General features: G+C 46.0%; 1 protein-coding gene and 1 pseudogene across 4 annotated transcripts in view; one reads left to right on the top strand and one right to left on the bottom strand.

Annotated features, from left to right (window-relative positions):
• Nucleotides 1–25,907, top strand: part of LOC126518320 (uncharacterized) — a 467,293-nt gene that overhangs the window by 437,807 nt on the left and 3,579 nt on the right. For 3 of the 4 annotated variants that reach the window (XM_055064402.2, XM_055064401.2, XM_072285287.1), the window contains 7 exons: nt 2,185–2,288; nt 4,979–5,199; nt 16,980–17,385; nt 18,349–18,420; nt 20,018–20,121; nt 21,374–21,594; nt 22,390–22,585. In XM_055064402.2, coding sequence (XP_054920377.1) covers nt 5,197–5,199; nt 16,980–17,385; nt 18,349–18,420; nt 20,018–20,121; nt 21,374–21,594; nt 22,390–22,501 — 918 coding nt within the window. In that variant the 5' untranslated portion in view covers nt 2,185–2,288; nt 4,979–5,196 and the 3' untranslated portion in view covers nt 22,502–22,585. Of the gene's footprint in view, nt 1–2,184; nt 2,289–4,978; nt 5,200–16,979; nt 17,386–18,348; nt 18,421–20,017; nt 20,122–21,373; nt 21,595–22,389; nt 22,586–25,907 lie in introns of those variants that run through there. The other variant, XR_008609658.2, reaches the window with a different exon arrangement.
• LOC126518426 (U2 spliceosomal RNA) lies at nt 14,755–14,919 on the bottom strand (annotated as a pseudogene).

The raw sequence follows: 25,907 nt of genomic DNA, 5'->3' as shown, positions 1-25,907 counted from the left end.
AAGATGCCGTCTTACCAGCACGTTCCTTACCCAGAGTTCGAGTGGCAGCTTGCCGTGTCCTCAAGTCACTGTGTTAGAGAAGCGTGAAGCCTTGGTCAGCGTCCTTAGCAAGCATGCTTCACTGTTTGATTTCGCGCCGAACGCTGACCAAGTTCGCGTTACAACTATGCGAGCCCACTGTCCCCGTGCATTCCTTATGAACACCTTACCACGTGTCCGCGTAGCTAGTCATCCGCGACCTGGCCACCATCCGGAAAAAGCAGTTCAACGCTCGCATCCTGGATGCCCTGTTCGCCTCAGCTGCTCAGCCGTCAGGTAACAATGGCTTTGTTATCTAAGATGACCGGTCATACAAAAAAAAAAAAAAATGACGCGACTGATGTGGCCCGCCTCTTCCTAGTGGTCCCTAAGAATTTGAGAACACATGTGATCCGTGCTATGCACGATGACGTGGCCGCTGGGCACATTGACTTCACCGGAACATGCAACCGCATTCAGGGCCGACTCTACTGGCCTAGTCTGCCAGTGAATATAGAAAGGTATGTGGTCAGTTGTTACAAGTGCCAGCAATTCAAGTGCCCTAATACTGCTACAGTCGGACTCCTTCACTCTGTGGCACAACCATCATCTTTCTAAATGGTTGGAGTAGATCTTCTCGGCCCATTCCCGCGCTAAACAAACGACAAAACCATTGGATTATAGTCTGCGTCGACCATCTGACGCGTTATGCTGAAACCACAGCGATGCCAATGGCCGCGATTGTCGACGTCGCGAGCTTCCTCTTGTCGTCCGTTATACTGCGTCATTGACCTGCTGGTATTATTGTGAGCGATCGTGGTCGCCCGTTCGTGGCCGATGTACTCGAGGGGCTGTTGCGTCTCTGTGCTTGCCAGTGTCGCCACGTGACCCCGCATCACCCACAGACAAATAGTCTCGCCGAGCGTACCAACTAAACTTTGACCAACATGCTTTCGATGTGTGTCAATTTCCAGGCACAGAAGTTGGGATGATATCTTGCCTTTTATCACATACGCGTAAAATACTGCAGAGCATGAGACCACGTGCACCGGCTACATCCCATTCTATGTTCTTAATATTAGAGCACCCAGCAGCTTCTTTGGCGCCATTCTGGCCTTTACTCCTCATGCGGACTCTTCTTCCGCCCGGACTCTCTGCCGCGCTGTGGAAGCACGTCGGATAGCCGAGCTCCGCACGCTGGCGTCCCAGGACCGCACCAAGATCCGCTACGATTCACGGCATCAGAATATGTCGTACGACAAAGGGGACATAGTATTGCTTTGAACACCACTTCGAAAGCGTGGCCTGTGCTAAAAGTTTCTGGTGTCGTTACACCGGGCCTTTCGTCATCACTGATTGCCTAAGTGACGTCACTGATTGCATTGCTAGTCTCATGTCTCGTGGCTACCGTCTATGAAGACGCAGCTTGTTCACTTCTCCCGCCTGAAGTGCTGTCATCCCCGTGACTCCGAGTGCACGTAACAGTTACTCGCACAGGGGGCTTCGTCTGCCAAGGGAGGAGCGTTGTGCTAAAACGACAGTAAGTACCGAAGAAGAGGAGGACGAAGTGCGCTTTTCTTTAGAGCAGCTCGATGTCAACACGGCAACCCTTCTCCTCTTTCTATGCATTCGTCTTTAAATAAACGCACCCCATCGCAACAATATATTACCACAAGGTATCCGCTGGGCAACTATAGTCTGCCTGCCATAGAGGAGGCGGATGTTCGACAACGAGGTCATCTGTTGTTCAGCAAGCGGCCCCCAAAGACCCCGCCTAAACATCTCTATAGGTCTCCTGGGATGATAAGGTTCTTTTGTTAAATGCACTAAACGTATCTGAGGAGTTGCCGTGGCATAAATGGGACAAGGCAGGATGCAAAACGTACAAACTAGAATAACTTGATGCGCGGAACATTTGCGACGTGTGGAATCGTGCAAATATTCCGCGCACATTTACTACGATGGGTATGATTGAGAAGTTTAACATAATTCGCATTGAACACGTACTATTGTGTATATTTCAAGAAACTAGCACTATTGTGTTAGCTTATATTTCAGTGCAGAAGAAATTTAGGTTTTTAAAGCTTAACTGGACACTTTTCCTATTCATCGAAAGAAGGCCTCCAAGGAAGCATTCCTTTGTGCTCTCGCAACTTTCTGCCCCAGGATTTGGCCAAACTAGCAGCGGCATGCAAATAGCGTGCACCGGCAGGATCTATCCTTGCGAAGTCTGTCGCTACCACTTCGACGTCAACCTAGACCGACGGCAGGTACGGCAATATTGACATACATTTGAAAAGGGTGAAAGTATTGCCCTAGACAGCTAGATGACTGTTCCGAAAATTGTGTTGCAATTCTGAAACGTAATTCGATCGCAAAGGAGCTGAATATATAAAGGTCAAACGTATTGTCGTGTCGTTAAACTGGCTCCGACACGGAAACACTGAAGGACTGTTAGTGACGCCACTGATATCATTCTTTTATTTTTCTTTCGCATGTTTGAATTCTGTATATTACCAGAAAAAGCTTACAATCAGAACTCGGAGCGGTTTTCCTGTATTTATGATTTCTTTGTAATCATTCCTCATTAAGCAGAGATTCGCTGACCATCTGCAGATGATGCCAACGTCAGGAATATCTGAAAAAGCTAGTGCGCCAATTTAAACAGCAACTCGCCAACTGTCATCGGCTAATCAACGGTCACTTCAATCTTAACTGTCCCGTTGTTTACATGAGGCTGTCTTATTTTACCGCAGTTTTGAGCCGTGTGTTTGCAGACTAAGGTGTTCTGAAATAAATGACTGCGTTTATGGGCTAAAAATTTGTGATGCTGGAGTGAGTGCTTTCAAGAAGTGAAGAACTTTTCCTTGCTTCTATGTTTAATTACTTTTGATTGGCATATTCAAATGTATTTTTTTTTGAGCGAGAAGGATAAAAGAAATCGAGGTACTAAATCATTGCAGCTAACTAGCCCATGAGGGAAGCTCACAAACGAAGCCAGATAATGTAAATGGTAAATTAACTGTTATGTTTATTTGAGATGTAGAAGGAATAATTAAAAGAGAAAGGCAAGTGAACGAAAACACAACTTGCCGCAGGTTGGAGCCGAACCCAACATTTTGAGCCTTACACCAGCAGTGCTTTGTCATTGAGCTAGCAAGGCGGCCGCCATTCCGTCCACATTCTTAGGTACTTGTGTATGTGTATATAACTTTAGCCCTCGGAATGTTAGCCAGCGCCATGCATGACGAGCTTTGATGCCATTACGCAGCATAAGAAGGTTTCTTATCTGGTTGCGTCCTCCTAAGTTCATCTGCTACCGCATCAACCAAAATATAGGTCGACCTATAGTTTAGTTGGCAAGACGAAGACTCAGAATGTGCTAAAGACTGCTATATAAGACTAAGTACGACTTCAGATTTTCGTTTTGCTTTGTTTTATCTTGTTTGTTCTTCTTCTTCCTCCTCTCCTTCTTGTTTTCTTGCGGGAGGAAATCTTGATCTATATTTCGATTTAAACTGTACGCGTCGCCTGTGTTTGAAGAGACGTTCCGTATCCGCCGCCAAAGCCGTGGGTAGGGATCGCTGATACTCCCAATGCTAATGGGGCGCGCAATCACAAATGGTGAAAAAAAGGTTGAGGTACGAATACAGCTATGGTAACTAATAATGGTAATTAAAGCAACGCACGCGTAATGGGGAATATGTACGTTCTGCTCTCATCCACGGCAAGCTGTATTTACGCGGGCTTTCATTTTCCTTTTATTGCGTATGTCTGTATCCACAGTAAAAAAAAAAATACGGTTAACTTTTTCATATGCTTCCACTCGCTTCATTGTCTTTTTTCCTGATAGGACACATTATTAGGAAACGTTAGAAAAAGTAAGGCGTGCAGACACTCCGAACCTTGTTGGTGTGTTCTACATAACACACACGTACACTCACCTGTAGGGCATTCTTTTGCCATTCACCTGTTCTTTCTTTCTCTGCATGGCGACGAATAACCTCCCTAACCTTTTGGCAGCCGTCAACGCAACGTTAACACCATATCTATTCCCTAGTTTCCTAAGCCTGTGCGACATGGTTTGTATGTAGGGAACACTCACGAACCCTCTTGTCAATATTATCGACGCTTCCGCAACCATCTGCGAACTCGAAGAAATAATGAACTTCAAGCGTTCCGAAATAGTCACTACTGCAACTCAGTGGTAACGTGCGTTTCTTAAACACGTAAGCGGGTTAACGCTGACGCTCCTTTTGGGCACAGGACTTTGCGAGAGAGAGAGAGAGAGAGTAGTTCAAGGCACGGCATGGCCATTTTTTTTTAAACTTTAGAGTGCTTGCGCGAAAATTTTAGAAACGGTTTTGATCACCTCGGACAGCATTGCCAACACGCATGGTTATACCGAGACGCCAAGGTATTGTTTGTGCGCACAGGCAATTCTTTAGTGAACCTGAACCACTCACTTTTGACTTTGAAATCTTCAGTTACAGAAGCAATAGCATTGTCAAACTGATCTGCAGAACAAAACACAGAGTAATCGTCTGCATATGAAATGCATATATGTTATGAGTCTTATCACTGTACTTATCACTGCCACTGTACAAACTTTCAGTTAATATTCGACGTTTGTGTTGTGCGTTTACCTGGACTTGTGGCCGTGTCAGCACGCCCACCTTTATCTGACAAATTTTTAGCTAATAGGTCCCATAGAACCTTCCGCTAGGGACTGCTTTATTTATTATCGTGTTGATTGGACATCAACGTTGCTAGCGCTTTTACGTTTCCAAATCTGGCCTCCCCTGATAATTCAATATCCCCTGTTGTGCCGTAGTGTACTGAGGTTAGCGCCTTCTGACTTTCCGCTTAGAAATTTATCCTGTGCTTGCGATAAATATAATCATTAATTATTTCATTCATTCATTCATTCATTCATTCATTCATTCATTCACTCACACAGGTCCTGTTGAACTGGTTCGGAGACAGCAATAACTTAGAAAACCACCTCTTATTTCTGTGCGGCTTGATCTTCGCCATCAGCCTATCGATGTCGCTAACGTTCTTCTGGCTGGAATACGCCCGTCGTACAGCGAACATGTCCTGGCTGCTGACCATGCCACTGGGAATCGCCTTCGCCTTCCATAGCGTCGTGTGGTTGTCCGCAGCTTCATTCTTACTATGGTAGGTGATGAGGTGTCTAGGCTGCCGGTCACTAAGTGTATAACATGTAACGAAGTGCAGGTTTGGATGTTTGTTAGCGCGACCTAAACGCATCTACCAGAGTTAAGAACGTGGATGCTATAACGTAAAGCTATTCCAAACTTTTCTATGCCAATTCTGCAATCAGCCCTCCGCCATTGGTTTTTTGAACCACCCCCACTTCACCTGTCTGCATAAGCATTCGCGGCTAACAAGAGGCGAATCTGCATGTAGGAATGCATACTTAAATGGCATGAAACAAGGTGAGGAGAAAAGTGGACTGATGACTTGCAGCGCAATCTTTGCAGTGAAGGCTTATTGGAAACATGTGCTCATTAAATACACATGTTTGCACAAAAGAAACTGTAAAGGAGAACAGACTGTCAAAATCATTCAGCTGAAGGATTGCGCTGTACGTCATGAATTTGTCCCTACTCGCTTAATGCTCAACTACTGGTTGAGGGCAAGGCAGGCTAAAAACACGCCTCTGCGTCAACTGTATACTTTTTGTTCGTTTCTTCAAGTTTTCAATGAAAATTAACACGTTGTCCTTATGTCAACAGCAGAACCAGAGTCTTGATCGTGAGACATGATTCAAGTATCGAACGAGCAGCCTGTTTTCTGCCCTGATTAAACGAGAGTATAAAGAGGCGGCAGATACCTTTAACATGAGTACCCGCCCGTCTATACCACCATCCTTTGCTTTGTCGCGTGTCTCCTCTTTCGATCTGCGCGTATTACAGCTACGTTTACGGGAACCCGACAAAGGCGGGTCAAATGGGCTTATCGGGTTAAAAACCTGCTGTCGTGTTCATGTAAGCGTTAGCAGCTCGGGCAGAGAGAATGTCGGGGCGACTGGGTTGGGTGAACCTAACTGCAAGAGTTGGGCTTACTCGCCCTACCCGATTGGCAAAATGAATGAAAACGCAGTCGAGTCGCACCGCGTCTGTTCGATTTCTGACTCGACTCTATCGCGTAGAGTACATGCAAAGGAAGCTACAGTCCCTAATTGTTCCTACTTTTTCAGCAGGCCGCTAACGCTTTGCATAGATAAAAATTGTTCAAATAAATCTTCAGCGGCGCTACTCATTTATGTCACGGTCCACATGGAGACGCAGCTTACTTGTCAATATTCTGATCACTCGCAACGAGGAAATAATTTTGAACATAGTGCTGAATGGAAGCCTATCCGTGTGCTAACTAAAACAAGATTATGAATCAATTTAGTAGTGAGAGTACTGCAAAACAACGGTATACTTTAAGGTGTCTACTACAACTTTTGAGTATAAGTCCGACATGTTGCTCAGCATCACTTCTGTTGGTCTTCTTCTTCACATGGCCCGCAACTCAATACTAACCAGTGCGTCTACTTTATAAACAAATCATTTGCTTGTCTTAACGACATCACACATCATCTCTGAAGAGATCGCAAGCCGCAATCAGTTATTTTCGAAATTATGACCGCCTGTGCCGATGTGGCCTGAATATGCCTGCTACCTGTTCCAAGTTTGTTGAGCAAAGCTTCTGGCTTGTTTCTAGAAAATATATGCAAGTTTTGGGGACATGAGGGCACTCGTTGGCCATTCATGACTACAGAAGTTATGCGCAGTGGCTAGAGTACGCTGTCCTGTCGCCTTATCGTAGAGTTAGGACGTCATGCATCCACAGCACATCCTCACCATCCATGTCTTTTCTTTTGTCACTGTTACCCAGGATGTACCCAAAGGCGTTTTGGGCATGGAAAGACCAGACGCTGCTTGCTATATCCCGGGGTCTCGTCAGTTTAGCGACGAGGTCAGATATGGTGGCTGACCAATTGCCGTAGCAGCAAGATGCTGGTTGCCATCACTGCGAGCACCGTGGTCGAAGAAGACGCATTTGCTTTTCCGTATCTTTTAATAAAGGATAGTATTTAATTTTATCGTAAATTGACGCTCGAACTCGTCGGTGCTTTTTCCTGCGTTATTCGTCTTTCGCAGATCTGTCCTATACCTGTCAGGAGCCAATTAGTTATGCCCATAGAAATTTCAGTTTCCCTTTACATCTTGGGAATCTCTAAAACCTTACCGCTGCAGAACCGATTAGGATTTTTCAAATTCTTCAGTGGGTTTTGTCAAGTTTACAGAATATAAACTCGAAGCGAGAACTTTCTACAGAAATGATAGCTACGTGAGCATTGAATATTAGGTGTAGAGCTCACTTGGAAAACAACCATCCAGCCAGTTGAAACAACTTTCCCTGTGAAACATGAAAGAATGAAAGGGATGAACCCACTGCATAATGGCATACTGATTGATACCAAAAGAAAATATCGAGAAGCCTCTGGCCCAGCTAGTTTTACGTAAAAACCTTGCACATATTGTTGCAACTTGCAGCGCAGGTACACTAAGAAGTTTTCCAATTGTCTGTGACAAATTTTAAATATAGTTGGTTTAATCACTGATCTTGCACGGTTGAACCATTTTGGTGTGCACAGCTCTCCATAAAGCAATGCAAGGGGCTATTTAGAATCGAGCTGATATCTTGTTTTAGCAAAGAGCGCGAATCCAGGAAGTAGAACGACACACTATTAAAAGGACAAAGAGAAACGCTATCCGTACAAGCGAGGTTTATTCCATGCCTGCGAGTTTCCATACGTCACCATGGAACAAAAAAAAAACAACGTGCAAAAAGAGAGAAACAAGATACGCTAGACAATGTGCAATTAACTACTCAGAAATAGCCGTGTCATATCGTCTGGGTGGGTTTGTGGCCCGGTTTTACGCAGGTGAACGGTTTCCGTGATAATTACTGCATACAGTTTTAAATGTAGCTGCAGACTGTTTACTGACTCAGTCTTGATTTCCATGAAACAGCACGTCTATAAACTGTAAATGTTTTCTTTAATTACGATTTTTCAAAGAGTTGTCATACAGCGTAGCAGAAGTGCCTATTTATACGTCTGTCCGCAACGACCCGGTATGCCAGATTAAAACACAGTTTGTCTTGTCCCAAAACAATTGGAAAAACAACCTCACCTGTCACAAGGCATGTTTCGAGCCTCACCGCCAGATGCGTACCCGTTTAGAAAACAAGTAGTACTTGCCCCTCAGCCAAGCGTCCGGCTTTCAATGTGTGCTTCGCATGGGACAGGGTCACAAATAGAGCTGTGCTTGTTCAAGAACTGAGCCCATCAAAACGTAAGTATACTTTTGCACAAAGCGGCAACATTTCCCTGCTGTCGCAATGAAACAGTGCAGTCAGGACCCGCACTGTTGAGCACTGTACAAATTGAGCCTAATTTTTCGGTTGCCGTACGCCCAACGGCATGCTTGCGTCACGCGCGTTTTCGACGTTCTCGTAGTTTCAGCTTCGTTATGAATTTGCCATGACGCAAATGCAGTTTTCGTAGGTGCAGCGTTTAAGCCACAAGAAACGGGTGAACTCGCCAACTCTCGGGAGCACCGACGTGACAGTTGGACAGTTATACAATGCCGCTCCCGAAACACTGGTTTAGTGAACGTGCAACAGTCTAGACGCAAATGCTGGAGACGGCAGTCGACGCCCTTTTGACAGGCGCCTACGGCAAGAGCGGTACTCTCGGCCTCTTCCCCTCCATGAAGCTCGCAATGAAACAGCGTTATTAAGCGGCGCCAGTGAATCTGCCCTGTGGCTACCCGGCAAACACGGGCTAATAATAAACCAACATGGGCTCTGAAGCTGAAAGGCCTCCGGGAAGTCCATGCTCCTACTTTTGTAGGCCACTTGGGTTTGTTCTCCACCCAACTGAACGTTATGTACGAGGCAACAAATTTCGCTGGCGCAATATGCAAGTACGCACAGCGCCAACATATGAGGACAAAGGCGATAACAGCTACTGCGTCCCACCTTCGTTCTCGCCTGTTGCCTCGTTCTGTTCACGTTCTATATGCGTGAATTTCATCTCAAAAGAACTGTTTAGTTTGAAGTCGAATTCTTTTTCAGGTTACCATAAACGCCAACACGTTGTATAACCAACGCAATGCGACGGTGGTTGTGGCGGGGGTGCATGCAGCTGGCTTCAGCCTGACAATCGAGGTCGGCGTCTACTTCGCCTGCAGGCCACCTGTATTGTCACAAGGCATGTCACAAACGTTGAACAAAGTGATTTCACTTGATATTGGAAGCGGAAGATGGTACATGCCCTCGTAAGTAGTGACCGGTTTGCCCTGAAAATACCATTAGCACGAGTTTCTTACGGCTTTTGTTTTCACACACGAAACGCTTTCCGTTCAGCGCAGTAGTGCTGGTACGACGGAATAAAGTGCTCGTATACTGCCTCGTTGCATAAGTTACCTCGCCTTCCTTATGCTAGTGTTTGTTGTTTTACAGTTGTAGATTAACACGGACAAAAATTTGTCCGAGTCATAAATATTGAAGTCATAATCGTTGTTTCAAGGGCCCTTCACACCGCGCACTTATTATGTCATGAAAAAACCTGCTTCAATGCAACCGGGCAAGAATATGGCTCGACTTCCTCTGTATCAGTAAATTCTGCCAAATTTTCAGTTTTATAGCGCGCATAAGCGTACATGCTTTGGTACAGCCCTATACGTAGACGCTGTGAGCTATCCACTCTGAAAAGGTAACGCTGCAGAAAGAAGAGTGGCGGGGTGGCTTTACGCGTATGGCAACCGCGATTGGGTCCTTCGTTTGAACCCGGCTTTGGCTTGCGGGGCATTCAGCAATCTACTGTTGAATAAAATAAAAGCAAGTGCACACAATGACGTGGTTGCCTGTGCACTCACGTTTTCTAAAAGGGAATTGAGAACACCGGTGAAACGGGAAGAGAAAGGCCCTGTAGAAATGCAAGGGGCAGCAAGGTTGGCTATAGTTCTTAGTTTCTGAGCATTCTTCTGTAGTAAGACGGTAAGTAGCTCGCAGAGACAGGATGAAGTCATAAACACAAACGCTAGTTTAGCAGGCAGGGGCGTCCGTATAGGTAATGTCAGTATCACTGTGCCAGACAGCTTGACAAGGCAGATGGCACTTGGAAAACAGACACGACATCCGAATCTCCAAGTTGCGGAGAGTGAAATATAGAGCTAGAGGAGAAAAGGCTGTGTTTAAATGAGAGGCCAGAGGCCATGGCGTGCATTAAAATCAAATTTCCCACGACCTCAAGAAGGTTGGCTCCGTCTCATTGTCTCAGTCCTGGACAAATTCTTAAAACACTGCATTAGAGTTTGTGCCGAAGACAAACGAGAGTGCCACACCATGCGCAAGTGTCAAAACGCGCAAACGCTCCACCGTAATTGTTTCCACACCCATGACGGGTAGGGAATATAAGATCGGTTAAACGAAACGGCGTGTAAACAACCGCCACGGCGAGCGTGGTGTAAAAGCGAAGAAGAAAGTTGGTAAGAACGATGTACGCTTCGTCACGTTCGTTACAGAATGTCGTTTCGAGCGTAGCGTTTTCTAGAAATCTCGCCACAGGAAACTCTGGCGCTTGTGTCTACGCGATTGTTACGAGTGTGGATCAGCCAGCATAGCCAGAATTATGGGAAGTAAATTAGTCGTCTAAAGTCCTACCTTTCGGCTTCAAACGGCTTTGTGACTGTGAAAACTGATCATGTCGAACAGAATACGGTGCTATAAATGAAGCAATTTACAATGATCACGCATGCTGGCAGAGACCAATTCCCGTATTCTAGAACGTCCCTCCGGTCAACTCTTTCACCTCCATCCGGGAAAGTGAATTACAGCCCCACACCTCGACAGAAGTTGTCATCGCGTTTCAATGACATTCCACGGCAATCCTTGAGGAGGTGTCGAGGAGTGTGACAGGGGTGTCGCTTCGGTCAACTCGATTGAAGGGAGGAATGGGTTTGAGCCTAGGATTGTGGGAGAATACGGAGGTAATTATTTTGCTGCGTTTAGAATACTATGAGTGCCTAGAAAGTTCGAACGATAAAGCGTCAAAAGATAACGTCACAAGAACGCGGGAAGCCAGAAGCAAGATTAGACCCATCAATGTACGAACCATCATTCCCAATGTGACAAGAGTTATCGCAGCGCAAGAGTTTCCTCTAGTGATTATTCGTAGGAAACTCCATGGTTGCGAGACGCGAGAATAGCAGACAAAGGTTCTAGGTAGGCACAACAGCAGCCTGGCTAGGTTGGCTTTGCGGGCATTTTTAATAAGGAAAAAAAAAACTACTGGCATGAGCGGGTCATCGAAAAGCTTGCACACTTCCGACTATGAATTCATGAATGCGGAGCGATTCTTTATGAGGCAGTTCATGCGCGGTGAGGCCATGTTTAGACGCGGCGAATCGCTAGAAATAGCAGCTACATGTATCAGCCGGCGGTGTGCTGGCATTAAACAGATGATAGATTTCGCTCGTGCTTATCTGTTTTGTGTTTGTCCCCGCCAATCGTTATTCACAAACATACAAACACGCCAGTCAGTCAGTACTAGACCATAATTTGACTCGAAGAAAACGAGCAGAATTCACGAAACGCTTGACCCGCGTGTGGCAGAGCTCGAGTAAACCTGAAGCTGCTGAGTCTGCAAGCGAGTTAGTTTTTCAATGAGAAATAATTGAATCGTGGTAGTTCAGACGAGGTATTGTAATATTGGGGTGCCCAAGATAATAATAAGCTTAAATGGAAATTAGAAAGTATCAAGGTTCTGGTGCGCTATGTTCTGAGAAGTGATATGCATGACTGCAACACAATAGGCTTCGTTATATTTATTTTCTCTCTGAAGGGCTTCTGGGTTGCCTGTGAAAACTGTTACTACGTATGTGCGTGTTTGTGCCCAATCTGTGTGTGTGTCATGTCACTTTTCGTCCGGCATCTGAAGTGGCAAGCCACGCTGTCACCTGCAATTTAGCGTTAATATATATATATATATATATATATATATATATATATATATATATATATATATATATATATATATATATTGTAGGATATTTCTTGGTAATCATCGAATACAGGCATGGTGTTGGAAAGCGAACAGAAAGACTAGCTCATCCTTTAGTACCCACCAACTGTCGCCAACTGTCGCTCGACGCGGACGCAAGCAGAATCGACAAACAAGAGCTTGTCCCCAGCTGTCGCGCGTAGTGCCAGCACGAATACAGGTGGCACATAGGAGTAACACAATGACGTTGGACAAACAAGAGCACTTTCTTCGTTCGATACACTTTTCATGTACGTAGGAACAAAAAGGAAGCCTGACAGGTACGACAAATGGGGTGTGGTACAGGGAAGGATAGCAGAAACACAAGTGGCAAGCAAAGGTAAGGGAAGTGTGCAAAGTAAATAATACTGAGAAGGAAACGACAGGACCAAGTGTCACGCCAGAATAAAATGTACCCTTACTGTAATGCGTTCGCGGGAGCCTGGACCAACAAGTTGAGCGTGCGCAGACACGAGAAGGAAAAGGTCAAATGTCAATCGACGAGATGGTAACGGGTCTTTCGCGCGCCTTGACATGTGCTCATGCATTATACTTACATGATCATTGTTTCTTTTTTTTGCGCTATGTGCACGTGTCAGTTCGATTTCTCTTCTACCTTTGTCTTTCGTACTACACGTGTGATCTTTACAACGCGGGAATTTTGCTGCGCTTAGGATGCTTACCTGTCTTGCACTCGTTAAAGATTTCCATTGTTTTCTTTTGTTTCACCTAATACAGCGACCTTCAACTGAGCGAGGTTGCGTAATTCAAAACACATTGCAATGTCGTTTGAAGCAAAGAACACTCTCATAGACAGTGAGGACGAAACCACGTGGCACACTTTCCATGCTGCTGATGACCGTATTTTCTGCTGAAAACTTTTTTTTGCAATGTGCATTCAACGAGCTTACGCATAATCCATTCTTTTAGAGGTTTGCATTACCTCAAAGATCATGGTCTATGGTTCTCACGTGAGGAATGGACAATATTTCTAGTAAATGACGGGGTCAATGGCTTCCTTGAAATGGGTGGAACTAGACTGGTGCACGGTGTCCGCAGGGAAACACTTTCAATCTTGCGAGTTTCGCGCGAAGTGGAAACGAGTAAGTAATTACTCTAGACTATATTGTTTGCTTTAGCAGAAGTATCATGGTGACATGGTCTTCAAGTGAAAGTTACCTCACTTCGCTGCAAAACGTTGACGTTGTATAATAATGGGACAAGGGATGGAGAGTCGTAAACAGAAAACTTAGCCCTTGTGCGGTGAGCAGGCAGGCGTTGTGCCTCTTCACGCTTGAAGCTGTCGGGTCATTGATGTCATTTGTGCCTCTATTTTACTCTTCTTTACTAAATAAAACCTTAAATAGGGTCACATACTCTGTTCTCTGCAAGCGAAAACCTCCCTTTCGAATTATGGTGCAGCGCTGGTCAGCGGGACTCTGCTCGGAAGTTATCGCGACTGTGAAATTCGTTTGGCTTATAATTCCATTCCGACATTTGTGCGATTGTTTTTGTTGTTGCTTTTCGTCTTGCTCTGCGTTGGAGAACTACAGGCGCTAACAGTATTAGCAGTCGCCGAAGTGCCATAAGTGTCACGAAATTTAGGAGCGAGCTGAAGTAAGCCCCAGTTGATGTACAACACAGAGAAAGAAAAGACTCGAGATTCCATTCCAACAATTAGTTCTTGTATTTTTTTTTTCGTAAATGCTCGAAATATTCATTCCTTCAGTGTCTCTGTATTGGGCTTCAGCCACAGGAACGTATCCAGCACCTCTTCACATGACCTCTGTGACACGAGGGGAAAGGCGGTTTAATTTAAAGCATATTTGGACGCTTCACAACATTTCCAATTGAATTAAATCTCACTTTATTGTATCTAAAGTTGCTGCCCTTTTGAATATCATATGTTTCCTTCCGCACACACAACAAGAGACTTCCTAAATATTGTTTATTTTATTAGTAGTAGTAATATATTTAACTCTACCTCGCGTTACTGTCTCTTTTGTGCTTTACCTCCTCTCTTCTGCCTAACCGCCAGTTTCTTGGCCAATCGCCCACAGTGGGTAAGTGCCGTATTAAAAGGGGAGAGAAATCGTGCAAGAGGCCGTAACCTAGAGTCGCACGAGCTACTGACTGAAGAGAAGAAAGACGTCATAATCCTACTGCAGTCGTCGAAGGCCCTGTACCTGTAAGTCATTACGATTCCAGCACATTTTAATCGCGGTGTAAGGCTTAATTTCATGTTTCGGACGAAAGTTTCGTTGTTATGTGAATGGGCTTGTCCTTAAACTTGGTAGGACTCCTACCTGCGATGACTGAAATGACGTGGCGCTGTGGCGGCATGTTGCCGAGTGCAAGGTCGCTGCTTCAATTCTCGACCATTCCTATTGGGATGAACGAGAAAAACGCTTGTAGGCTTATATTTAACTGCGCATCAAAGACAACCTCAAGTCTCCAAAACTAGTCCCCCTGAGGGCAGCAGTGATATCAAACATTTGTTTCTTGCCGGTGCTTTAAACCCAAATAGCTCCCGTTCCCACTTTGTTCATTTTACAGTGAAACTCTTTATGGCTAGCGTGCCATGCATTTTTCCTCTGCGAGTGCCAAAACCGTGGGCCGAAATACCGGGCCGACCCGCGGCGGAGGTGAAGCAAGGTTCAAGCACTCCGCCAGCTTGCGAAAATAAGTCTAACATCTTGGTTCCAAGTAGAACCCGTATCAGATATTACGCTGATAAGAACAGATACCACACTTTAACCCGCGTCGGCCATGTCTACGTTCGCACCGTCCTCTCTTTGTCGGCGTTCCAAGCGCTTGCGTATATATCTACTTTCCTTTCGTTCCGCTCTCCCGTGGCGGCGCTCTTGTCTAAACATCACTAAAACCCCTGAATCAAAAACTAACGACTTCATCGGAACTTTGCCGCTTTCTCTCTCGCCTGCCACGCCTCCGGAGAGTCGGCCCTCCTATCGGTCGAAGCACCATGGTCACGTGCTAGCTCACGCTTTTTTGGTCCATAGCAGACGCCGGCGCCATTCCCGGGTATCGAAATCAAGCTTCGGTTGGTTCCTGGCAGTGGAGTTTTGGTGGGCAGGGTTTCGCTAGCGCTGGCGCGGTTTACGTATTGCCGCGTTGCCTAGCCTATGTTGTGCTTGTGGGTGCAACAATCAAGGAGGCTAGGGGGAAAGACTTTTCGTTATTCCATCCGCAAGAAGCAACGCGGCTCGCCGAAAGATTTGGCTGCACAGGATCGGCCGGGCAAACTTTGAACACGTGCGGGACCCGAGCCTTTCTGAGGAAAGTGGCCGTTCATCAGAAGTCACTCGTACGTTTTCGGCCGATTTGGTGAGAAGCGCGAGCGCCTGCAGCCTTTCTTCGCTCTAAGTAACGTTCGGCACGGTTGTAGTTGCAAACGTGCACTCGCTGCTACGAAAGCCGTGCTTCATGTTGTATGAGCCTCGTCATTCACTCTTCTGGTTCGACAGGCTACATTATAATGTTGCGCACATTGCTTGGCCCACTCATTTCGTTGTAGTTGAAGCCGTTGCTAGGCTCAGACACGAAAGCTGCGCTTCATATATTAGTTTGACCAACCGTTCAGTGACACGTATTGCATAGTGAAGTGACACGCATTGCTAGACGTATTTTTGTTTGTTTGAGTTGGACTCCGCTGACGAACTCGAGACTAAAACAGCGATTCTCATCGTTTGAGGCCACGCTGTTCATGCTACTCGCGGTGCAGGTCTAGCTTTTACGTAGCGCACATTGGTACATGTATTTGTATTCGCGAGGTTGTTACGTAAGTCGGCAGTTACTGTGTCTATAGGCACAGTAACGGCAGGTATGTCTTGAGTGTGCCATATCTGTGCGCATAATAAATCAGAATGCAGACATCCGCTAAACACAGCCGAAATTATATTGGGTAAAAAAATATCGTGCACATCTAAGCTGCACATCTAAGCTGGTCTGTTAGGTTGCACAACCCCAAAAACGCTTCATTGTTACACTGTTCTGTGCCCGTCGAGGTAGTTTTGCGGCTATGGCATTGCTAGAGGTCGCGGATTGGATCCCAACCGCGGCAGCCGCATTTTGACGGGGGCGAAATAGAAAACGCTCGTGCACTTAGATTTAGGCACACGTTAAAAAACGCCATGGTGCCGAAATTAATCGGGAGTCCGCCACTACAGCGTGCCTCATAATCCGATTGTAGTTTCGGCACAATCGTACAGCCCCATAATCTAATTTAAGTTTAATACTTCCGCCATGATGCGATGTGCCATGTGAGGCAATGACAATGCTCAACCCTCTCAGAGGTTATGAAATATCGCGCACAACAACGCGTCAAGTGAACACCTCGCCCTCTATGTTCTGTTTACTACGCAGACAATCAGCAGTGGTGCACGCAAGGTAACGTTTCACATCAACTCACCACTCTCGTGTATACTAAACGTTGAAAAAATTAAGCTTTCGCCTTTAACATCATCGCTATTCGTCGCCAATCAAAGTGACCAGCACAGAATGTTCGCTTACATCGATTCTCACAGTGCGTGGGATCTGCATAATTTTTTATGTTAGATTTTTTCAGACTCAAATATTAAAGTGCGGAACGATAACGAGAGATCGGCCCACGCAAGAGGCCGAGTTTCTACCAGAAAGCTCGCCTTCGCGCATAGCGTCGGCGTCAGCGTTTCCCGGTAAACATTACGGTTACACATGCTGCAGTTGCCGGGAAGCGTGAAAAGCAGTCAGGAATCATTGATTGCTATCAGCGTTCCACTCTAAAATGCGAAGCTTGAGCGTCCTCCAAATTTTTTCCTACTCGCCTGTGCAGATGAACATGGATCAGAGCAACTCCGAGAACACGACGCCGCCGCCTACGGCCAGCGGCGTGACTGATCAGCCCACGACGCTTGCCGGTTTGACTCGAAACCCGTCTACGGCCTCGACTTTTCCTTTGTTGACTGCTCTTTTGGATTCGGAATCGGCTGTGGACGTGGCCTCGACAATGACTCCGCCTCAGTGTCCGGCTTCGGTGGCCGCCGCGCATGAGAATCCGGCTGCGCATCCATTTGCGGCTCTGGCTACAACGACGGATTCGGCAGCGCACGTCGCTTCGTCTACTGCGGCTGAAGTTATGGCCGTGCCCTCAACCACTGCCAGTGCCGCTGCTGCTGCTGCTGCCGCCGAACCTATCAACGAAAATGTTTCTACGATCTTCAGATGGAACACAAGTTGGGGTAAGATTGAAGGGCGACAATGTACTACCCGCACGTTCCAGCACCTTCGTGTAACATTCTAGTAATTACAGAGGCACGGAAAGTAGCAGAAGTTGTTCTGGTAAACTCGCTTTCAAATATATTCTTTCGTTAACTTAGCGGAGTAGGCCTAAATATACTTGATAAAATGAAGGCCATCCTGTTTTCATAAAACCTGAGCGGGCCGGTATATCATTGTGACGTCACAGGTTCCAAATCATTTCCTCTTATACGGGCCATTATCGTTTAGTAAGAAATGTCCAAAATTTGCTAACTTCAGTCTTTGGATCGCTTTGAATATAATGTAGTCCATCTTCGTAGATAAAAAGGGTAACTATGAATCCGAGGAGACACCGGAAAAATCTGTGACGTCATGACAAGGTGTGGAAACTTCACGGCGGCGTCGCCACCAGTCGTCCGTTCTTGCGTATTTTCTGGCTTGCCAAGCCTTTTCGCAAGGTATGAGAGGCTTCTTTCGTATCGTAGAAGGCAATATACCAATACAGCTCAAATAATGCTTGCTTTAGTTTCAGTTTGAATATTGAAAACAATGTAGAGACGAGGTCAGTCTACCTAATAAAGCCACTTTATACAGACTCTCCCACACGTGTGTGACATTTCGAGCCTTCACGCCAGTCCACCCAACTGGCGCACATGCAATGTCACTACCAGCTATCATTTGACAATGTAGCGCTAAATCTGACTGAAAATGGTCTCAAGCAATGCTGCAAAATGTGTTTCATTGCAAGTTCAGCTGTCGTTCTTTTTTTATAATTTTGTTCAGTTATTTCTGATGACACATTACGTATCTGAAATACCTACGGTAGCAATGCTCCCCGTTCGTGCCAAAATAGCAGGAATACTAATTGGAGGTGCATAGTGAAAAGTAACACCTTCTTGAATGATGTCTTACTCCAAGAATCTTTCTTTTTTTATTTACCTCAGCACACTTGGAGCGCCAAGAAGCGGCTACGAGGCAAGCGCCAATAAGACAACGTCCCCCGCAAGGGCCTCTGGGTAAGTCGAACATTTAACCGGAGAACCACGCAACTAAGGTGAGAAAGTTACACCCTACACGTAATGCGATATTTCATCGAAGACAATTTATACAGCGTCGCTCACCACTAGCTGCTTTACACATGCTGACAATGTGATTGTTCAAAAATGTGGATGTTTTAAATCCAATACGGGTATACGAAAAACACGGACTCGATATGTAAGATCCAGCGCACAATAATCTCCTGCTTTCAAGAACAAGTACGAAACAAGTAAGAAGTACACCGCCAAAACTCTGAATTAAGAATATCTTTATTGGGCCAACTCGCACCTTGAAAGACAAGCAAAAGTCAAGTATTCACAGAGATAGTGGCCTGCATGGTCGTCGGTCGTCGAAATATGCACTGACGAATCAGGTCTACTCGCTGAGGTTTATAGACCAGTGACTAGGTCATCGTGCTGCTAAGACTGAGGCCATGCGCTCGATCCCGGCCGCGGTGGTCGCACCTCAACGAGGGTGAAATCTAAGAACGCTTCTGTACTTGTATTTCTCTGCATGTTACAAAACCCCCAGATGGTAAAATTTATCCGAATGCACGCATGACAATGTGGCTTATCGCCTTCAACACGCGATATATCTGTGGGATGTTAGTCCAAACGAATATAGCGTGTAACTTGGCGCAGTCGGCGTCAAAAACTTAACGTAGAGCAATATCTGACAAAACGATGAACTTTCCGGAAGTTTGTGACCGCGTAGTCAGCAAATCTTTTGCGACACTTATTCATGGATACTGCAGTGCACACTCCGAATACCTGCAGGCTGCGTGGTCGAGCTGCGGAAATATTTAGCCTTTTCTCGGATACCGCAGTCTGTAAACATTTGACTCCGACTGTACCTATAGTTACCTTACGTACACTACATCAACCAGCTAATAAACCACATGCATGCGTCCTGTTTGTTGTTGGTTTCCTTATTTCTTTTTGAAAGACAGTTTCTAATAATCGTGATACCGTGCGTATGGCTGTAACCGAGTAATCGTAGCATTAAATCGAGTTCTCGAATCAAAAGCATTTGCTTCGACTCGAAGCGTTCGATTCGTACTCGAATTTTGAAATTTCATGAGCACCTAGTCGTGAAGGTTGCTGTATCCAGTGCAGGGCCGCATTGATGTTTCAACAAATGGGCCGTCTGTGCTGTAAGGCGGTTTCTATTGTGACAAGCAAGAAACTTACTGGTAAACTTCGAATGCTTGTGACTAGAAACTGATAACTAGTCACTCTCGTGTCTTAATATGCGTACAAAACTGAACGCGTACCGCATGTCAAACTAAATATAATGGCGCTTCTATATTGCCCATTTACTTGGAAATGGTTAGAAAGGCTTAGTTGTTATCAGACCTCGCAATAAAAATAACCTAAACGAATGCATGTTTGCCGTCGTCATCAACAATGCTTGTAGCTCTAATGAACATGGTGTCCTTATATGAGGGCGGATATAGGTTAGCACCAAAGCTAAGGACATAGGTAGCTTTAGGTGACACTTGCCGCATTCTCCAAAAATAGCCTCGCTAAAAGAAAGAGACATTCGCTTTCGTGACCTCGCCCCTTTCCTCACCAGGCGATGACCGAAACGCCCGTGTCGTGCGAGAAACGTACTACGCCAAGGCTTACCCGTGCGACATCTGTCGCTACCACTTTGACGTCCACCTAGACCGACGGGAGGTATGGAAACATATATGATCATCATTATCACCACCATCCTTATCATCTTTATTATTATAATCAGCCTATTTCTGTGTCCACTGCAGTACGAATGCCTCTCCGAACGATTTTCCATTAGAAAACATAGCAGAGGTTGGATTGCGCAACATTTTTACGAGACACACAGAAGAGACACACACCACAGAGCGCTTAGTCAGCAAATCTTTTGCGACACTTATTCAAGGATACTGCAGTGCACACTTCCGAATACCTGCAGGCGCTCTGTGGTGTGTGTCTCTTCTGTGTGTCTCGTAAAAATGTTGCGCAATCCAACCTCTAATATGCTATACCAACACGCCCAGTCGTCAACCTTGGCAAGAAAACATAGATCGTCATCGATCGTCATCATCATCAGCCTATTTATTTTATGTCCACTTTCCAGGAAGCAGCCCACAACCATCGATCCACATTTACCCCTGTCAACATTTCAAATACCTGTCGAATACTTCCAAACCCTTCGTGACTGCGAGATTATTCTGTAATTACGCGTTCGCTTTTAAGCACCACCTAAACCAAACGCCATGCGAATACACATGCCTAATTTGCCTCTTTAGTGCGATCTCACGGAGTGGAGCTAATGCTGCTCACGGATTTCAATAGTTTTTTACATCAGTGGTCATTGAAATCGAGCGTGCGACTACGCTATAACTTTTTCGAAAATCGATCTACATTTCCGAAAGGAACATCGTAAATCAGCTTAGAAAATACGGGTCAAGCTTGTTTTCTTGATATTAAGAGCCATAACGGAGCACTTATCACGTTCCTTCGACGTCAATGAAATCATGTTTTCATCGTTTATTAGGATCATATGTATTACCGGAACATACAGCAAGTCAGTTATTTCGTTTATTTTTTATTCAATCTTATCTCCCGCACGCCCACACCATGACACATCTTACTCCCATTTCTTGCACGAACGGCCAACGATCTTCCTACGTTGGTCGTCCAGCAAAGCAATCGAGAACAGTTTTAGAGAACCATTGAATCATTATTGCACTAACCTTATATACCCACCCCTCACGTAAGACACTATTCTATGGGGTCCTTGAGGTATTCCCTGTAAAACATAGATGAAATCATTTTTTTATGAAAGAGCAATTAGCTCGCCCAATGCATCACTCTCAAGAACTGGTACGCAAATTTCTAAATAGCATTGCCACCAGCCTATCAACTTCTTTCTCTCTGTCTTTCATTCATTCATTCATTGGCACAGGCCTTGGTGAACTGGTTCAGGGACAGCGACAACCTGGACTACCACGTGTTGTTTCTGTTGAGCGTGCTGTTCGCCACCGGCCTGTCGATGTCCCTCACGTTCGCCTGGCTCGAAGCCTCCCAATGGATGGCCAACTGGCCCCTGTGGCTGACTGTGCCGCTGGGGATCGCCTTGGCCGTGCACAGCTGCGTGTGGGCATGCGTGGCTCTATACTGCCTTTGGTAGGTAATGAGCGTGCGACATTGTGTGTTCTGGAGTTCCACAACGTGAATCGAAATGCGCGTTCCCACTCTCGTTAGTACGACGGGGTTACAGTCAACAGGGTCGCGAAGAACAAATTTGAACAGCGTAATATTCATTTTGTTTCATGGCGTTAATTAATTAATTAATTAATTAATTCAGTAATTGCGCACACGAAAAGCAGCGTAGCAGTCATGTAATTTCATTAGGTCAGAGGACATTCTTAGGTGTGCTAGCACCTGCTTAGGCATGCCATCTCAGTTCAACGCAGCAAGGACATGCGAACCCGAACTCAGGAGATGAACACAGGCCATGAAGAAGTAAGCCGTACTGCATGTTGGCACGCCAGAGCCGTATTTCTGGTTACAAAAATAGGATTCAGGGGTCAAACTATAAGCCTGTGCCCGTAAAACAAGGGGGTTGTTAACCAGGTGTAGAAACAGGTAACGCAAACAGCCGATGACAGGCGGCTACGACGTTGAAATCCATGAAAATAAAGGCGACAATATTCTCCAGCTCGCCGCTTGTGCATATATATGAAAGGCCGCTACGGCGCCGAAATCCGCTGGTACTAAAGGTGACAATATTTTTCCAGCTCGCCGCTTGTGCATCTATATGAGGGACATCATATGTAACACATTCTCACAACCGTAGCAGCTTGTCCATCCTCACTGTACTACGAACGGTTGGCCTATTATCCAATCTATGCGGAGGACATTATGTGCAGCACCTTCTCAGTGCCCGTTACACTGCGTTCGTCATCACTCTCCACGCAGGCAGTACCCCAAGGCGTTCTGGAGATGGAAGAACCAGACGCTGCCGCTGGTCGCCCAGCATTTCCTCCGCATGACCACGACGTCCGATCCGGCGGCTGACCAAATGCCGTAGCATGCCGCCTGAGGTCGTGCGTCATTGGAAGACGCAGTGACTGGAGAATGAGCACTAACTCCCGCGTATCTAATAAATGCTTACTGTTACGTAATGCTCGGCTTAGTCGGTGCTTTTTTCTTCACCATTCGTTTTTCATGGATCTGTTCCATGTTGAATTTAATTGATGTATCGCGGTAAGAAAGAGCATGAATTACGAACGCACGGCACGTCGTTGAAAGGATGAAGATAATATCCATACTTATAACTGCAGTTTATTCAGAATGGAGCATGCGTCGCGCGGGAGAGACACCGAAAATCCCGCGCTAAACGTGATCAATCCTGGTGATCATCGACTGGCCGACACCACGTCGTCTAGATGTTCATTGGCGTGTGTAATTTTATAGGTATGCGTCGTAAGTACAATACGTCATACGACGTCATACGTCGTATTATATGTGCATACGTCATAATGCTACGGAAAAGAAAGAAACAAGTGCAGTGAGTGCGACAAAGCAACCACTGAAATTGCGCAGCGGCAGCCGTATTATCAGGGTAAAATAATTTACACCCTTAAAGGCGAATAAGGGTGTCAGTTTGATTATAACTGACACCCTTACATCTTTCTTGGGTGTAAGGGTGTGAATTGTAGTCTAATTAATAACCTGGGAATAGGACATGTCCCATCTCGCGCCGAAACCGCTAGACCAGAGTGCATCGGGCGCTAGATTGGCCGGCCGCGCGCGTCGAACCAGGTTCGCTGGAGAGAGCGTGCTGAGTTTGCGCCTTCGCCAAGCGGGAAAAAAAAAAGCGCTCGCAAGCCACGCACTTGTGCGCATGCGCTGAGGTAACAGCTCATCGCCGAGCTGCTTCAGGCCACGCTCAACGCACCGAGTTACAAAGGGGGCAAAATTTTGGTGATACCGGCGTCGCTGGCGTGACTTTTCCGACTTTGCTGGGCCGGTATGTTGTAGCGATGCCTTTCCCGATTCTATGCTTTTTCAGGCTTTTCGCACTTGGCCAGTGGTCAGAGCGACGGTCTGCCCACATTATCAACGGGATCAGGGGGCCGTGTGTGGTGGATGATAAGAATTCATTGTAATCCGTCATGCGGTCCTTGGTTCCGAACCACGTCGGACGGTCTGTCGCCGGGGCGCGGTTGGGTAGCGCTCGCGCCGCTGCGTGTGCCGTCTCATTGTGGTTCTCACTGCGTTCCGACGCGTCGCCCGCGTGCGCGGGGAACCACTTGAGTCGTACTTTTCGTTCTTGTAGTTTGACCGCTCGCAGTACGCGCTCAGCCTCCCTGCAGATTTGGCTACACGTGGACGACGAGGCTATTTTGTCACGCGCGAAAAACTTCCCTCTCATAAAGATGACCGATAGTGCACTCGAGTGCAGCAAATACTGACGCTGAAACAACAGTGATTACGCTGCTCTTGACGCTCCCTCCAAGGATGCTATCTTCGATTAGGAATACGCCGAAGTTTGCTGCTTCCACGATTGATAAGCTCGTCGACAGGCTCGACGCCCTCACTAAGGAAGTGCTACGGGTGCGTATCGTAAATTGTGTTGCGGTTTGGCTTCATGCGGATCAAAGCTAGGAAATGCTGGCTTCCAATTATTTCAATTTCATACGCGTCGGTATTGTCGGTTGGCTTCGCGAGGGACAGAGGTCCCAGTGCCACGCGTACTAGCGCGAGCGGTGAGTGCCAACTGAAGATGGTTACCTCCAGCAACAGACAGTGGATACCGAGCCAACAGCGCACGCCCTACTCTGTAGACCAAGGTCCATGGTGACTCAACCTTCTGGACTTCTAGGAAGATGACCTCACTTTCCTCACGCATTGCCGTCGATCAAACTGTGGCATCGGGCGTGAGTAGCTGCGATCGACTCTGGTTGTCAGGCGTCTAGAATGTAAGGCTTCGTTTCTGCCTCGGTACAGCCAATTGACAAAGTGCGACTAAAATGTTGCACTGCTGACGCAGTTCTTTGCAGGATGGTCCATATGGTGCGCCGATCTGAATATTAGGCACGATAGCTATGAAACCTTTAGTGTGTTTTACCTGCTGGAGGCAGCAAACATTATTACGAGAGCGTGTGGCCTGCTGGCTGTACCGTATGACATTTTTTGGCGTCATGAGGACCAAAGCTAACACAGAAATCAACAAGCAAGTTGGAGCACTTGCTGCTCTGCTTGACGTAAGAACTTATGCAGTAACCTTCATAAATTCCTTGTAATCGGGAAACTGTCTAGCTTCAATGCAGTCTAATGGACTCATTTGGTCACTGAAATTTATCGTGGAACGCCATCACGTTAACGTTAAATTACGAATTTGAAAAATTGAAAAACAACGCAATTGTTAGTAAATGCGCAATGCATTTCAGAGTTCAGGAGTTACCCTTGGACGACGAAAATGTATTGTCAACGTTAAAAAAGGTGATTTGTAAAGCCAATACACAACTGTCTAACATTTACCCTCTTTTTCAATGCCAAGCAAATAAGTTTTCTAATACAGCCCTCAACGTTCTCGGGCGATTTTCTCACTAACGTTCATTTTTTCATCGTGAGGGACAACGCGCACCAACCGTTGCGACAGCGCGCATGACATTGGCCCTTCACTGCAATTAGCCTTCGTAATAGGGCGACATCCAACAACGAGGGGACCTTAATATTTGTAAACGGTATCCTGCAGCCTCTACATACATTTTGAAGTATTTGCTGCGCAAGGTCTTCTTTCCCTTCACCTTTTCATAAGGGTTCAAGCAGATAATTAGGTGGTGGCTTCACGACGCGATAGCGACGATGGCTTAAGGAACACGAAGAGAACATTTTCGATTTCAAATAAACTTCCAACTGTCTGGAACAATCTGCAGAATTCTGATAAGCGTTACAGCTGCCTAAATACGCTGTGATAGTGGTTTCGATGAAGCAGTTTTCTGTTTTAGTACCCAGACTGCGTACGCGTCCCAACGTATCAATGTATCAACGCGTCAATTCATGGATGCGTCATGATTCACAGACTTGCTTCGTTTCTGCGATCGCTGTGGCTTCGCCGCGTGAACGCAGTCACACATAAAATTCGCAGCGCCCTCATTTATTTTTATATTTTTCTGTGATGTCACGACTTCAACTTTCGCTCTGTGATGACGTCACGATAATATCGATGACACCATGTGGGCCTTTCAATACCAACATTTAGTTTCACATCGTCAGCCAATTTTGCTCTCTTGAAGTCAAGATAATATCATGTCGTGGTATTGCCTCGTCTTGACGTCACTTTGGCATCAAATTAAATTGCACGTTTCCTGACCTTCAAGCTCGCTAGGGTCAGCCTTTTACGTACGAAAAACGTGTTGTAGTCTCTCACCAACTTCTAAAATAAGTGTAAACGCTCCTATAATGGAAATGAGGCACGTGAGGGCGGA

This window comes from Dermacentor andersoni, chromosome 11, assembly GCF_023375885.2.
Source record: "Dermacentor andersoni chromosome 11, qqDerAnde1_hic_scaffold, whole genome shotgun sequence".
Classification (NCBI taxonomy): Eukaryota; Metazoa; Arthropoda; class Arachnida; order Ixodida; family Ixodidae; genus Dermacentor; species Dermacentor andersoni.
The sequence above is the reverse complement of the archived record's forward strand: the minus strand, read 5'-3'. Positions and strand labels throughout refer to the sequence as shown.